Raw genomic sequence first — 13,136 nt, 5'->3', positions numbered from 1 at the left:
ATCAAGGATAGCAGAATGTACCATCTCTCTTCCCCCCTGGTTGCTTCTCTGCAGCCTGGAAACATGCTCCTGTCTCCCCATCCTCAAGTCTCAGAATCCATCCATCCCCACTAGCTATGGGCCCATCTCTCCTCTGGCGAACCTCCTTGAGAAGACCGTCTCTGATCACTGTCTGCACTCCCTTCCTCCAGCTCTCCTCTGAAATCTCAGCAGTCTGGCTTGTATTGCCTTCCCGTGTCATCATCCCCCGAAAGTCCCCAGTGATGTCTTCACTGCCAAACCCAATGGCCTTTTCTCAATCCTCTTCCTCTCCGACCACACTGCAACTTTTGACACTGGGGATCATCCTTTTGTCTCCTCTTTTCGTAAGGGTTTTGTAACCCTGCTCTATCCTGGTTCTCCTCCTGATATAACTGCTCCTCCTCAGTCTCCTTTGCTGGACCTGCATCCAGGTCATGCCCACAAACCACAGGTGTCTTACAGAGCTCTATCCTGGGCCCTCTTCTCTTCTCTCTTTAGACTATTTCACTTGGTAACCTTATTTCCTTTTTGTTTAAAGTTATCAGACAAGTAAGTTAAGAGAATGTTGTCAAATACACCCATTTTAAGATGTACACGCAGACAAAACCATTCTGCAAAAATTTTCCTTAAGGCAAAAGTCGACATTAATGAAAATGCTATTCCAATTTATTTTAATACAGGAAATTATGGAGCTTTTATGGAGTGTCCAAAGGCCACCCTTTTCTCACTCCAAAATCTTACTGTATCCAATCCCCAAATAAATAAAGTAAGACACGAGTTATGAGCTAGAAGCCGGGTGCAGCCAGCCTCTTGGCCCTGTGAGCCCTCTTCTTAACCATGGCAGAAGCCAACCCCAGGAGGTGGCTCTGCCAGCTCCCATAGCAGCTGAGGATGGGTCTTTCAGGGGAGGGGGAATGGTGCCAGGCTGCAGCTACAACAGATCTGGGACGGGGATGGGATGGAATGGGATGGGTCTGAGTGGGCATGGTTGGGTAAATGACAGCACCAGTGCAACCTATCGTGGACATCAACACAGGGTTTCTCAGTCCCCAGGCCAGAACCTAGTGCAGAAAAGACATTCCAACAGATTTGAGCAGGGGTAAAAAGAGGGAAAGAAAAACTAGAAGAAGTACATTCAGTGGGTCTATTGTTCACCTATGCCAAGTACCCTTAATATCTACGTACTTCTCCCATGCCTGCTGCTATAAGCTAAGGAATTTGGTAAGAGGCAAATACCCTAATAAAACGGGGGAATAAAAGGACTTATTTGCAGATAACAAGAAGTTGGGAGGTCACAGTGTATGAAACTATACAAAAATATTTTTATAGGTTAAGACAGATGGGATGACCCTAACGTGACCAAATTTAAAAAAAAGAGAAATGTCAAGTCTTATATTGGGGGATCAAAAAACCAAATGGAGAACCAGGGGCTCTGTGGGAGTTTCAGTGGACCACCAGCTCACAAGGAGCTCATGACTGGAGCAGGTGCAATGTTGGGCTGCCTGCACTGTGAGGTTCAGGGCAGCGCTGTGTTCTCAGACCTGGTCGGACCGCTTCCGTGGACTCAACTTCAATTCTGGGGCCCCATTTTACAAAGGACAGGAGATCATGATGGTGAACCTGGAGATGCCTGGAAAAGAGTCCCATCTACAGAGCTGGAAATGGTTAGTCTTGAGAAAAGGAGCCTCAGGAGGAGTGATGGAAAGGAGGGTAAGGAAGGCAGGAGAGAGGAGGGCCTTAAAACACTGGAAGGGCCATGTGGGGGCAGAGGGACTGGACTGGGGGGGTGTTTGATAGACCAGAACAAGAAATAATGTGTGGAACAGACAGACATAAAACTTTGATTTAATGTAAAGACAAACTTCATGATGATGCCAGCTGTCCAAAAGTGGAATTAAGCAATTAAATCAACAAATATTTAATGATCTCTTATTATGTGTCAGGTACTGCACTAAGCACTGGAGATAGAAGTACAAAGAATGAAATCAACTGAACATTCTCATGGAGGAGACAAGTTCACAAATACATATGCACATGTACATATGTGTGTGTGTGTGTGTGTGTGTAGAGAGAGAGAGAGAGAGAGAGAGAGTGAGAGAGAGAGAGAGACAGAGACAGAGACAAAGAAAGATGCATATAGACAGCGTGTCTCCAGAATCTTGGGGCAGTTTTAAGCCTGGGCATCTCTTGGGATACTCTGTCCGATGGCATAAATACAAAGCTAATAAATACAAACCTATCCTGAATAGTGACACATCAGGGAGTCTGGGATGGGGGGTATGAGCAGAAGGGGGTTCAGGAAAAGTATCACCAAGTGGAGCTCCAGCTGCACAGTAAAGGAAGAGAGGGCCTCTCTGTGTCAAAGGTCAAGGTAAGCAGGGAGTCCACCCCAGACACGGAGCACGACCAGCACAAGAACTGGAGAGAGGAGTTGGAGGATTTATGCGGGAGAAACAGAGGTGAGGTTGGTCTGGCTGGCTGCAACACACAGGCCAGGGGAGAAATTGGCACCGAGGATGCAAAGAAAGGTTGAGGCCAAGAAAGGAAAGGCTTTAAAAGCTAAGCAAGAGCTTGGATTTTATTCCAGAGCAATGGAGAGACGGCACAAGCAGACTAGGAGAAGTCACACAGTCAGATCTACACTTAGGGAACATGATCTTGGCAGCAGTGGAAAGGACAGGCCAAAGAGAGGAGGGACTGGAGGCAGGGAAGCCCAGGAGAAGGCTGCTGACGAAGTCTGGGCAAAGGAGAATGGGAGCCTGAGTCAAGGTGTGAGGGAAGAGGATGAGCTCACCAGAGGCCGGGAGGATGCCTGCTGGCCAGGCTGCGGATGGGAGCCCAGGCCAGCCTGCCAGCTCAGAGGAACTGACTCTGAAAGTACTCCTCACGTAGAAAAAACAAAGTAAAACAACTGCACTTGAACAACTTCTTTCATACGACGTTGTGCTGCCTTAGAAGACTTTAAAATAATGACAATACCATGAACAGTCTCACCTACTTACTCCAAACGATCTTTTATTTATAGATTCAATCTATCTACTATGAACTGAAAAGGTTTGCTTTGACTCAGCTCACTAGCTCTGTTCTCTAAGGTTTTACAATGATTTAATTTTTAATGATTTCTTTTAGAATGAAGCAATAAAGAAGACCAATCTCAGTCAATTCCCTCTTGCTCATAACCGGCCTTTCCTTCGGGCCCTGCGCTGCATGGTGACAGCCTATCCTGAAGGGTGGTGAGGCAGGGTAGAGATTCACTTCCCACGTTGGTTCAGAATGCCAGTTAGCACGTGGCTGTTCTTTCTGAAGGACTCGTTTAGGGAACTAAACGTGGATGAAATCCTCTTTCATTCGTTCTACTGAATAACACCGAATAATAGTAGGATTATTTCTGACAAGTATAATCTGCCCTTTGCAAAATAGACAAATGCCAAAAAGATGGAAAATAACACCACCACAATAAAGATATGCTAATGAACTCAGTGTGGAAAACTGAATCTTGACATTTGGTCTTAATATATCTCATGAAAATGTACTTCAAAGTGAAAAACCTTTAGTCCTTTTATGTCAATTAACTGCCTGATTTCTCAAGCTTAAGCAAGAACCAATTAAGGTAAAAATAAAAAAACAAAAACAAAAACAAAAACCAAAACCCAACATTACCAGGACAACAGAGTTTTTAAAAAACATACAGTTAAGTACTTCATGGGGCTGTAAAATGCTCTTTATCTTAACGTACTGCACGTGGCAAAGTATTCAACAGGCTTTTAATGTCTCCAAAAAGACATGAAGCTTTCCTAAAAGAAGTGCCATTTCAAAATGAGACAATCACAACATCAGAAGTCTGCCCACTGGGGAGGTGATTCAGAATATGACAAAAGGTCACCCAGTGTAAGTGTGCAATGTCTTTAAAGTACAACTGCTGATGCTCTACGTAAACCGAAGGCTCAAAGGAACCAAACATTGAAGGAGGCAGGGAGAGAAAGAAAATACAGAGAAAAAAAAAAAGAATAAAAACCTGTGGTGCCGTGGCCAGGATGACAGTATTCTCAGCAGAGACCGGCAGGACAGGGACCACGGGGACAATGGGAGGAGAGGGAGGCGCAGCTTCTGTTGGCTAAAAATCATCAAGAACAAAGAGTCAGGAAGGAGAAGAGCCATGGAGCAAAGTGAATGGGCAGGCACAGCAGGTGTCACTCGCCCCCAGATGCAGCCCCAGCCCCCGAGGCAGGAGAAGCCCACAGCTGGCAGCTCTCACAGCAATGCCTGCAAGTTAGTCCTCGTGAGTAAACCAGCCAGAGCGAAGCCGAGGCCAGGAGACACCCGCCGTCCATCCCACCCCCATCCCTGGCCACCTCCCCCGCCACGCCTCCACATGCCTGACATGCAGGCCAAACTGGCCGGCCCACATGCTCCTGTCCAACTGGGCCCTCAGAGAATGCAAATTACCAAATGAGTGAAGTGTTAAAACATCCAAGGATCTCTAACTAGAAATTAGCTGGGGCTTCCCTGTAACACTGCTGGCCACTACAAGTAACAAATGACAAGTAAGCAGCCTACAATACACACACACACACGCACACACACACACACGCACATGCGCACACACGTACACACGCACACACATGCGCACACACACGCACACACGCACGCGCGCGTGCGCACACACACACACGCGCGCACACACACACACGTTTATTTTAACATTTCACATTAGATAATCCTCAATACAATCTTCATATAATAGTTTTCTTCCAAACCTTCAGATGTGATTCCAATACATTTGTACTAGCATTTAACTTCCCTGAAACATTTCATCAGATTCCATTTTTGAGTATCACTTGGGAAATCCAGTCCCACAGCCCCGTTTTTGGCCTCGAGTGATTTGGAACTCCCACGTCTTGTAGGACACGTCCAACTGAACGCTGCCACTTGAGTGACGGTGATTTCCTCGGGGCAGACACGCTTGCCCCTACCCCTGTGCGGCTCCTACACAGTGCTTAGGTGAAGGGCCTGGAAGGTGTACGTGCAGACACACGAAAGACCAAGTGAGGTGAAAGATGGGTAAAGCCAGTACTGGCCAGTGTGCCTAGGATGGAACATGTATCAGAGTAACCTAAAATGTCTAGACAGGTAAACCGAAGCCAGGAGTCACAAGGTCATAGCAATCTGGATGAAGAATGCTTTGGTCGTCACATGGAGGCTAAACCAGAGAAGTTAGCCACCCAGTGCCTGGCCCAGGGCAGCGACCATGAGGGTGGACTGCGACAAATGTCATCAACTAGATTCAGTAAGACTCGGAATGTGATGGCTCCAAGATTAGGAACCGGGGTGAATGGGGGGCTACAAGACAATTTCCGGGAAGGGCCAGGTTTGGGGAGAAAGACAGGAGTTCAATTTAGCCCTGGCAATGTTGAGGTGCCCATGGAATATCCAACTGGAAATATCAAACAGGGAGCTAACTGGTGAAATGGGACTGGAGCTCGGGAGGGGCCCAGAGGTGACAGCTGAAAATCTGGGAGCGAGAAAACTGAGAGAAAGCGTTGAGGGAAAAAGGGCTACAGAGGAAAGGAGAGAGAGATTGCTTTCTGCCTTTCTGAAGTCGGCACTCAAACCATAACGGGGCAGGACGTAGACAATGATCTTGCGAGGGAAACTGAGAAGGAAGAGTAGGGACAGAAGCAGATGACAGCAATTCCATGAAAACGAAGGGAAGGGAAACTGTCCAGGAGGATGGGCATGACCACAACCCACCCGACACTGCAAAGAGGTCAAGCAGGATGAGGACTACAAAAAGGTCGTGAGCGAGCAGGAGCAACTTCAGCAAACAGTGAGGTGGGGAGCCTCCACCCATTCACCCAAAGCATTTCTGTGCCACCCTGACAAACAACCAAAGGCAAGAGGAGGAAATCCCTGTAGAGTGCGAGGTCCTCCAAGCATTCCTGGGCATGGATGACAGATACAGACATTACTGGACCCAGGCCAGGCCAGACCAGGTCCTCCTCAATGGGAGACAGCGCCTGCCCACCACACACAAGGGTGCCGCTTTGTATGGCACAAAGGAAAACCGAAAGGAGCCAGACCTGTGTTGAGGACAAAGGGCAGACGGTGCTCAACCAGCTGACGCAGCCGTCACCACGACTGTCCCAATGAGGATCCTCTGGACACACACTGTGTGCAGGGGCTCGCGATCTGGGCTCCAAAGTGGCTAGGACAATGGCAGGCCCGGCCGAACAACTTGGGACGAGAAGAATCCCCGGCAAACAGGGAAGGCAAATCGTTTTGATAATGCATGGACTCAGGAGTCTGTCAAATCAAATCAAACCTGCTCTACATTTTTAAAAAAACCAGGGGTCATCCATCATCCGGTCAGAGACATAAAGTGGCTCCATGGTCCCCCATCATCCTTCTGCCTCTGGGGCCTCACAGAACACAGCTAATAATGCAGCCAAAGCTCCTTAACAAAGCTCCCTCCAGGATGCTTTTTTCCTAAGCTACAAATCCTTCCTTCCTTCCTTCAAATGGCTCCCAGAAGGCCTAGCTCAAGGCTGTTGCATTTGGCCTTTCCAAAATTTTCTTTGCTTACACAGATTTCATTTTCTGTAAGAAACACTTCTTGTCAAAGGTGGTGACTTTTGTAGTCAAGCACAAATTTTGATCTACTGGGCAACACGGCTTGGTGGTCAGAGAGGAAGTCTCTGAGCCAGGAAGCCCCAGGCCCAAGCTCTGTCTTGCACTTGTCAGAAGGAGTTTCCTCAAGGGAAGGTGCCTAAACCAATGAAATCACAGCTCGGTTTCCCGCTACAATCAAATCTGCTAGGAAATTAAAGAAAAGAAGCAGCAGTCTTTGGTAAAATGTAAAATTTTTAACTCATTTTAAACCAATAAAAGCAAAGCACATTTTTCTCATTTTCAGAATTCCAAATGACAAGGAACAATAGCAGTGATGGACACAACAGAGCTGTGATTATGGTTTCTAGGCCAATGAAAAGATATTGTACTTTTTATTACTTCTAAAATAAAGTCAAAATTGCATATGCTCTAAAATACTCAATTACAGTTTGAAATTTCAGTATCTATAATCAATGAGGTATCAAGTAAGCATTAGAAAAGCAGGTGACAAAGATGTGGCAAGATGGAACAGAAAGACAGCTGACCTGGGAGTCACAAAACTGGCCTTCGAAGCCTTGCCATGGCGGTGGTGGCGCTGGCATTGTCATCAGCAGCACTGACAAAGAGCGCATCCAAAGATTTTCTGGCTGGACCCTCACAACAACCCTGGTGGGGAGGTGCCATGACTGATCCCCATTTTACAACAAAGAATGTAAAGCAGACTAAGGTTCCATGACTTGCCCAGTCACACAGCTCGTGAGTGGTTGAGGCAGGATTTGAACTCAGGTCTTCCTAACTACAGGTCTGGTGTTCCATCCATTGTGCCACCTGATGGCCTTGGGCAAGTCCCTTAGTCTCTGCCTCGATTTCCTGGATTAGATCAGGGGGCTCTTTACGTTATCTGACAAAGCCTCTGGACCCTTTTTCAGAATAGTGTGTGCAAGGCAGAGAAGCCAATTACCCTGAAACACCAGCTGTCACTGGCATCAAGGCTGCCATGAATGGGGCACCTCCCTTGGGTAGAGCAAGGTGGAAGGCAGGCGCTGGAGAGCCCCTCCCAGGTCCTTAGAGAATTCTCTTCCTCATCTCCCACAGGCAGGGATTTCTCCATCTCCAGACACTCATCACTGGGCCATGTGACATCAGCTCCCTTCCTCAGATCCTTTCCCATTCTGGCTGCGAGCTGAATCTGGCCAGGTAATCTCCTCTCTCCCTCCGGCCCCCATGACTTTGAAGGCAAAGGCTGTCTTGTGCCTTTCTTTGTATTCCCAGTGCTTAGCAGAGTTCTTGGCACATAGTAGGTATGCAATAAATGTTTACTGACACTGACTCTAACTCTGGCACTGAGCCTGGAGTTGGAAAGACCTGAGTTCAAATCTGGCCTCAGATCCTTACTAGCTGTGTGACCTTGGGCAAGTCCCTTGACCTGTTTGCCTCAGTTTCCTCAACTGTAAAATGAAGATAATAATAGTATCTACCCTGCAAGGTTGTTGTGAGAATCAAATGAGACAATATCTGTAAAGAGTTGAGCATATAATAGGTGTTGTATAAACATTTATTCCCTGCCCTTTTTCCTTTTAAAAAAAAAAGTCCCAAAAGGCTCCCAGATCCCACAAAAGAGCTTTGTGACACTCTAAAATGCAATCTTATGATCCGATTTAGAAGATCTACTTTAAATCCATGCCTACCTCCATGGATTTCAGGTACTCTAGCTACATCAGCTGCTCAGACAACACAAGAGCCTTCTTACAGCAGAGCCCCACATCTCTGTGGCCACTGGTGAACACACACTCACTCCAACAATCTTTCCACCTGGCCTAAACAGAAGCAAAGCTTAGCACGTTGTGTCTTCTAACAGTATGTGTTAACACTCTATTGGCCACATCAAAGACGCAGCTGTCACACAAGGCTTTTTTATATAAGGCATCGATCTATTACTAATCAGCAGAAATGTCAACAGCAAACTACCTCATCGAATGCTCTAATAAGTTATCACTTGGCCTTCTCGCTGAGCCACACCGCCTGCGGTCCACACCTCTGCCCTTAGAGGCACAACACTTAGGAGTGATGGGCACAGGAAAGAGGTTGGAACAGACTGGATTCTAAGAAGCAGCTTCTAGAACATAACTGACAGTGCTATGAAATCCAAGGAAAAAGAGGAAGAAATAAACAGTGTGGTAAAAATATATCTATAATCTTGCTGAAGATTTTAGTTTTGCTGGATGCCAAACAGACTACAGAAGGAACTACATGACACTTGGGCATACGTTCTACCACGGGATTCAGCAGAAGGATTTTTATGCAGACAAATCCTGTCTTGACTCCTTCATTAATAAGCCAATAATGAATATCAACATCATCATACTTGTCCCACTCCAGCTGCATCTTTTAATAAAGCCATCTCCAAAGATAAAAATCTGGCCCATGTGACTATCCATGGTGACACCATGGAAACACTTCAAGCTGCCTTCAGAGACTTGCTTCCATGACAACGAAGCTTATAATATTAACACAACTGCAAAACAACAACATTGCACATTTGGATAAATGACAACCTATCAAGATTTTTCACGTTACAAAGTAATACCAACACACAAATGTCAAACTGTTGCTTTTTCCAAGGTGTATGTGGAAGGGAGAGGCAACAGGGGAATGGTGGGGAGCTTTATAAATACAGTTAACTCAAATTTAATAAACATTTTAAAAATTATTCTCATGTCTATTAGGAATTTTCTTTTAAGATTTTATGTTCTGTGTATAATGTAAAATCATCCCCAAGCAGCAACCTTTTGGTGTCTCCAGCGTATCTGGGCAATTCACAGCCTGCCATGAACATGTCTCCCCAAAGTCCAGAGGAACTTGGCATCATTGCTTACTGGAATGGCACAATTTCCCTTCCATTTCCCATCATGTCCTTCCCTTTCTAATTTTTCATCCCTTTTTGAAGAATCTGTTCTCCCTCTCTAGAAGCTCGCTGGCACCTAGTATAAATATCTATATCTATATCTATATATATCTATATCTATATATATGTATATACTCTTCAAGGGAAGCCAAGAACTTTCCCAGCACTTAGTATAGTGCCCAGAACACAGCAGGCACTTAATGTTTACTGACTGACTAGCTGACTGATTACGAGTTCACAAAGAGGGAATGAGTTTGACTCCTTCAGGTAAGCTCTGTTAAAAGAGGTCACTACAAAGGCCAAACCCACAGTCCCCTTGTCCTTTCTGCTGCACCTGGCAGGGTTTTTCAGTGGCTCTGTGTGATCTCATTATTGGAGGGGGTGGTGCCTCCAACTTGGCCCAGGGCAGACTTGTTGTAGACAACTCCTAAGGTATAAGGTGGGTGACAAGAACAGAACTCCAAGCATGGAGTCACAGGCCCTGGACCCCAACACTAATTGTGTCACTACAGCTATGACCACAGGCAAATTATTTAATCAGTCTGCATCTCTGTTTCCTCAATTATCAAGTAATTAGATGACTTTTCAGGTCCCTTCCACCTGAATCTATGATCCTATGATTCCCCACTGATGTAGGTAGCAACTAGGCATGTATTACCTTGTATGATTTGGTCAGTAAGTCAATGAACATTAATTAAGCACCTATGAAGTGCTAGGCACTGTGCTAAGTGCTGGGGATACAAATGCCTCTCCGCTTGCCCCCTCCCAGACGCTTACAATCTACTGGGAGAGACAGCATACAAAAGGAAGCTACGTGTGGGAGAGGTCCAGTGATGTTCCAAAGCAGTGGGAGTGGTGGGAAATGAGAAGACTGTGCTGAGCCTCCCTCTTTAAACAGAGACCCTGGAGTGGTCCTGCCCTCCAGTAAGAGAACTCAAGGGTTGGGGAGGGGGATGGAGGGAATGGATGAGATGTAAGAACAAGGCAGATTCCATCTTTCAGGATAATGAGATTTCCCAAGGCATGGTAAAGTCTAAAATCCAAAAGCAGGTAATTGCTGGGAAACAGGGGAAGAGGGGTCTGTGTGTGTGTGGGGGGGGCCTTCTTTCACATGTCCTACCAAAAACCCTGGAGCGGGGGGAATGATGCAAAAACTACCTCTTATACCAGGTAACCCTATCCTTTGGGTCTTTTCACATTACATGGGAACAAGTACACCACTTTTAACAATCCCAGACTGCATATTCTCTCTCTCTCTCACTCCCTCACACTCACTCAAACACACACACACACACACACAGAGTTTATAAAAACACCAATGTTCTTCTGGTATAGCTGTGAGCAAGTCCTGAAACACCGCACTCAGAGTATACTGACTAATTCAGTATGGCTATTTACTCTTTTGCCATTTTCCCTGCTCTCAAGAAGCTCCCAGTCTAATGGTGGAGACCACACCCAAAGAACCAGACGTAGACAGGACTGACTGGAGATAGGTCAGAGAGGGAGGGCATGGGCATGAAGAGGGGCTGAGAAAGGTTCAGTGCAGGAAAGGGGATTTGAGCTGGGATCTGAAGGAAGCCGAGAAAGCCAGAAGGCAGAGATGAGGACAGAGGCATGGAGGACAGCCAGGAAAAAGGCAGGAAGTCAGGAGATGCAGCACCTTATACAAGGAACAGCAAGGAGGCTGATGTCGCTGCTCAGATGCAGGCAGGGTGGGGACCAGAAGGAAGGGGCAAGTTCTGAGACTTGAACAGGATTTCATATTTGATGCTAGAGGTGGCAGCGAGACAATGGAACATGTGTGATGTGTGCGGTGATGGTGGTGGTGAGTGTGTGGTGTGTGTGTGAGAATGTGGGTGTGGGTGTGTGCATGTGCATATGAGAGTATGTGTGTGTGGTGTATGTGGTGTGTGTGTGTGTGATTTTTGTGTGTGTGTGTGTGTGTGACAGACAGACAGACACAGAGACAGAGACACAAAGAGACAGGAGGCTGGGAAGCCACCCAGCAGCCAATTGCAATAAACCATGCTTGAGCTTAAGTTAATCCTCCTGTCAGAGAAGCGTGGACAACTGGAAAGAATGCTTCTGCAATCATTTTCAGAAGTCTGGAAGGTCTTGTGTTATTATGTCAGATATAAAAATATGGATTCAAAGTTTTTAAAATCTTAGGGAAGGGATAATAAACTGAAATTAGAAACTAGTAATTAGTCCTATCAAGAGACATAGTCATCAATTTCTCTATGCTCACTAGATTGTTTTCTGGTTATTTTCCAGCTGGGTAAATCAGCTAACCTGATTTACACCCAACAGCTGGTATTAAGATGTTAAGGGAACTCTGAAGTTTTGCAGCTATGTGTATCAATAGGTCAATCTAAAAAGGACCAATTTTAAAATATTATTATTTTTGCTTAAATGACTTGTTACAGAATTAACCAAAATGAAAACACCAGCTGTGTTTTGCTTTCTGCATATCTGATAATTGCACCAGACATGCTTTCCCTAAGTTTAAAGATTTTTTATAATTTCAAAAGATGTTAAAACATCTAAATCTGTTCATTAATATTTCAAAATTTGTCAAAAGCTATTTGGAATACTTGATCAAAAACAAACTGTATTTTGCTTTCAAAACAGAAGTTGGGTTTATGATACTGACAAAACATAAACTGATTAATTTCTAGCTATAAGTCAGCAAATAATCTTCTATGAGCTTTTTACCGAACATATAATCAGTTTAAATTAGTTCAAAAGAACCTCAAATTAACAGAAGTGATACGCTCAGTACAGCAGGTGTAAGGGAGAGACAGTCCTGAAGTCAGAAACCCCTGGGCTTAAGAACTACCTGACCCATAGAAGGCGAGTCAGGAAGCACGGAGTAGCTTTGACAGCTACAAATTTAAGAGAAGGTACTGATGATCTGTAGGGCTGAGGCTCTTCACAGGGAACCCTCTAGATGGATGAAATCACAAGTCGTTAAAGCAAAAGCAAACAACCTTATGTTAGGACAGTGGAACGAGAAGGCAAAAATGTCAGATCCCAAATACCAAAAAACAGCCAATAACCAAGGCAGTTCTTTCTACAAGGATTTTTCTGGTAAGAAATAGAGGATAACTGGCAACTTAGTAGAATAATATTTAATTTCATAACAATGAAAAAAAGTCATTTTATTCCCTTTCCCTTTTGTCACTTCTTGAAACTGACAAGGATATAAATAATAAAAGATCCAGACCAACCATTTGGAATGGCTCCATTTGTCTATGCCCTGATCCCATCTGGAACATGGCCCCAAACTTGTAGCTGCTGCTTCCTATGGTGCAAGCAGGGCTTCAAATCTCACCCTCAGAACACAAAAAGGCATGATCTTCAGTGGCCACAGGGCACCCTTAGTTCAAACCCAGAGTGAGAAGCTGAATCACCCACTGCCCTTTGTAGTGGGCCTTACTCATGCCTATGGGGATATATGTTCGGCACTGTCTGAACAAGCCTCAGAACTGACCTGCAGGGCTCTTGTGGGCATGAAGGGGATACCTAAGCAGAGAAAGAGGATTTTAGGATTTAAATTGTTTTGCATAGTTACTGTATTGGGAGAAGCAGGAAGCCCTGG

At 45.3% G+C, this 13,136-nt stretch overlaps 1 protein-coding gene across 10 annotated transcripts in view; it reads right to left on the bottom strand.

The window, feature by feature from the left end:
- Positions 1–13,136, bottom strand: part of DLG1 (discs large MAGUK scaffold protein 1) — a 228,090-nt gene that overhangs the window by 87,027 nt on the left and 127,927 nt on the right. For 6 of the 10 annotated variants that reach the window (XM_027848791.1, XM_027848793.1, XM_027848795.1 and 3 more), the window contains exon 5: positions 4,037–4,135. The exons of the other annotated variants lie outside the window; for them this stretch is intronic. In XM_027848791.1, coding sequence (XP_027704592.1) covers positions 4,037–4,135 — 99 coding nt within the window. The remainder of the gene's footprint in view (positions 1–4,036; positions 4,136–13,136) is intronic. 10 annotated transcript variants of the gene reach the window in all.

The sequence above is a fragment of the Vombatus ursinus genome, unplaced genomic scaffold, assembly GCF_900497805.2.
Source record: "Vombatus ursinus unplaced genomic scaffold, bare-nosed wombat genome assembly UNPS02006874.1, whole genome shotgun sequence".
NCBI classification, from domain to species: domain Eukaryota; kingdom Metazoa; phylum Chordata; class Mammalia; order Diprotodontia; family Vombatidae; genus Vombatus; species Vombatus ursinus.
This window is presented reverse-complemented; position numbering and strand designations above follow the sequence as displayed.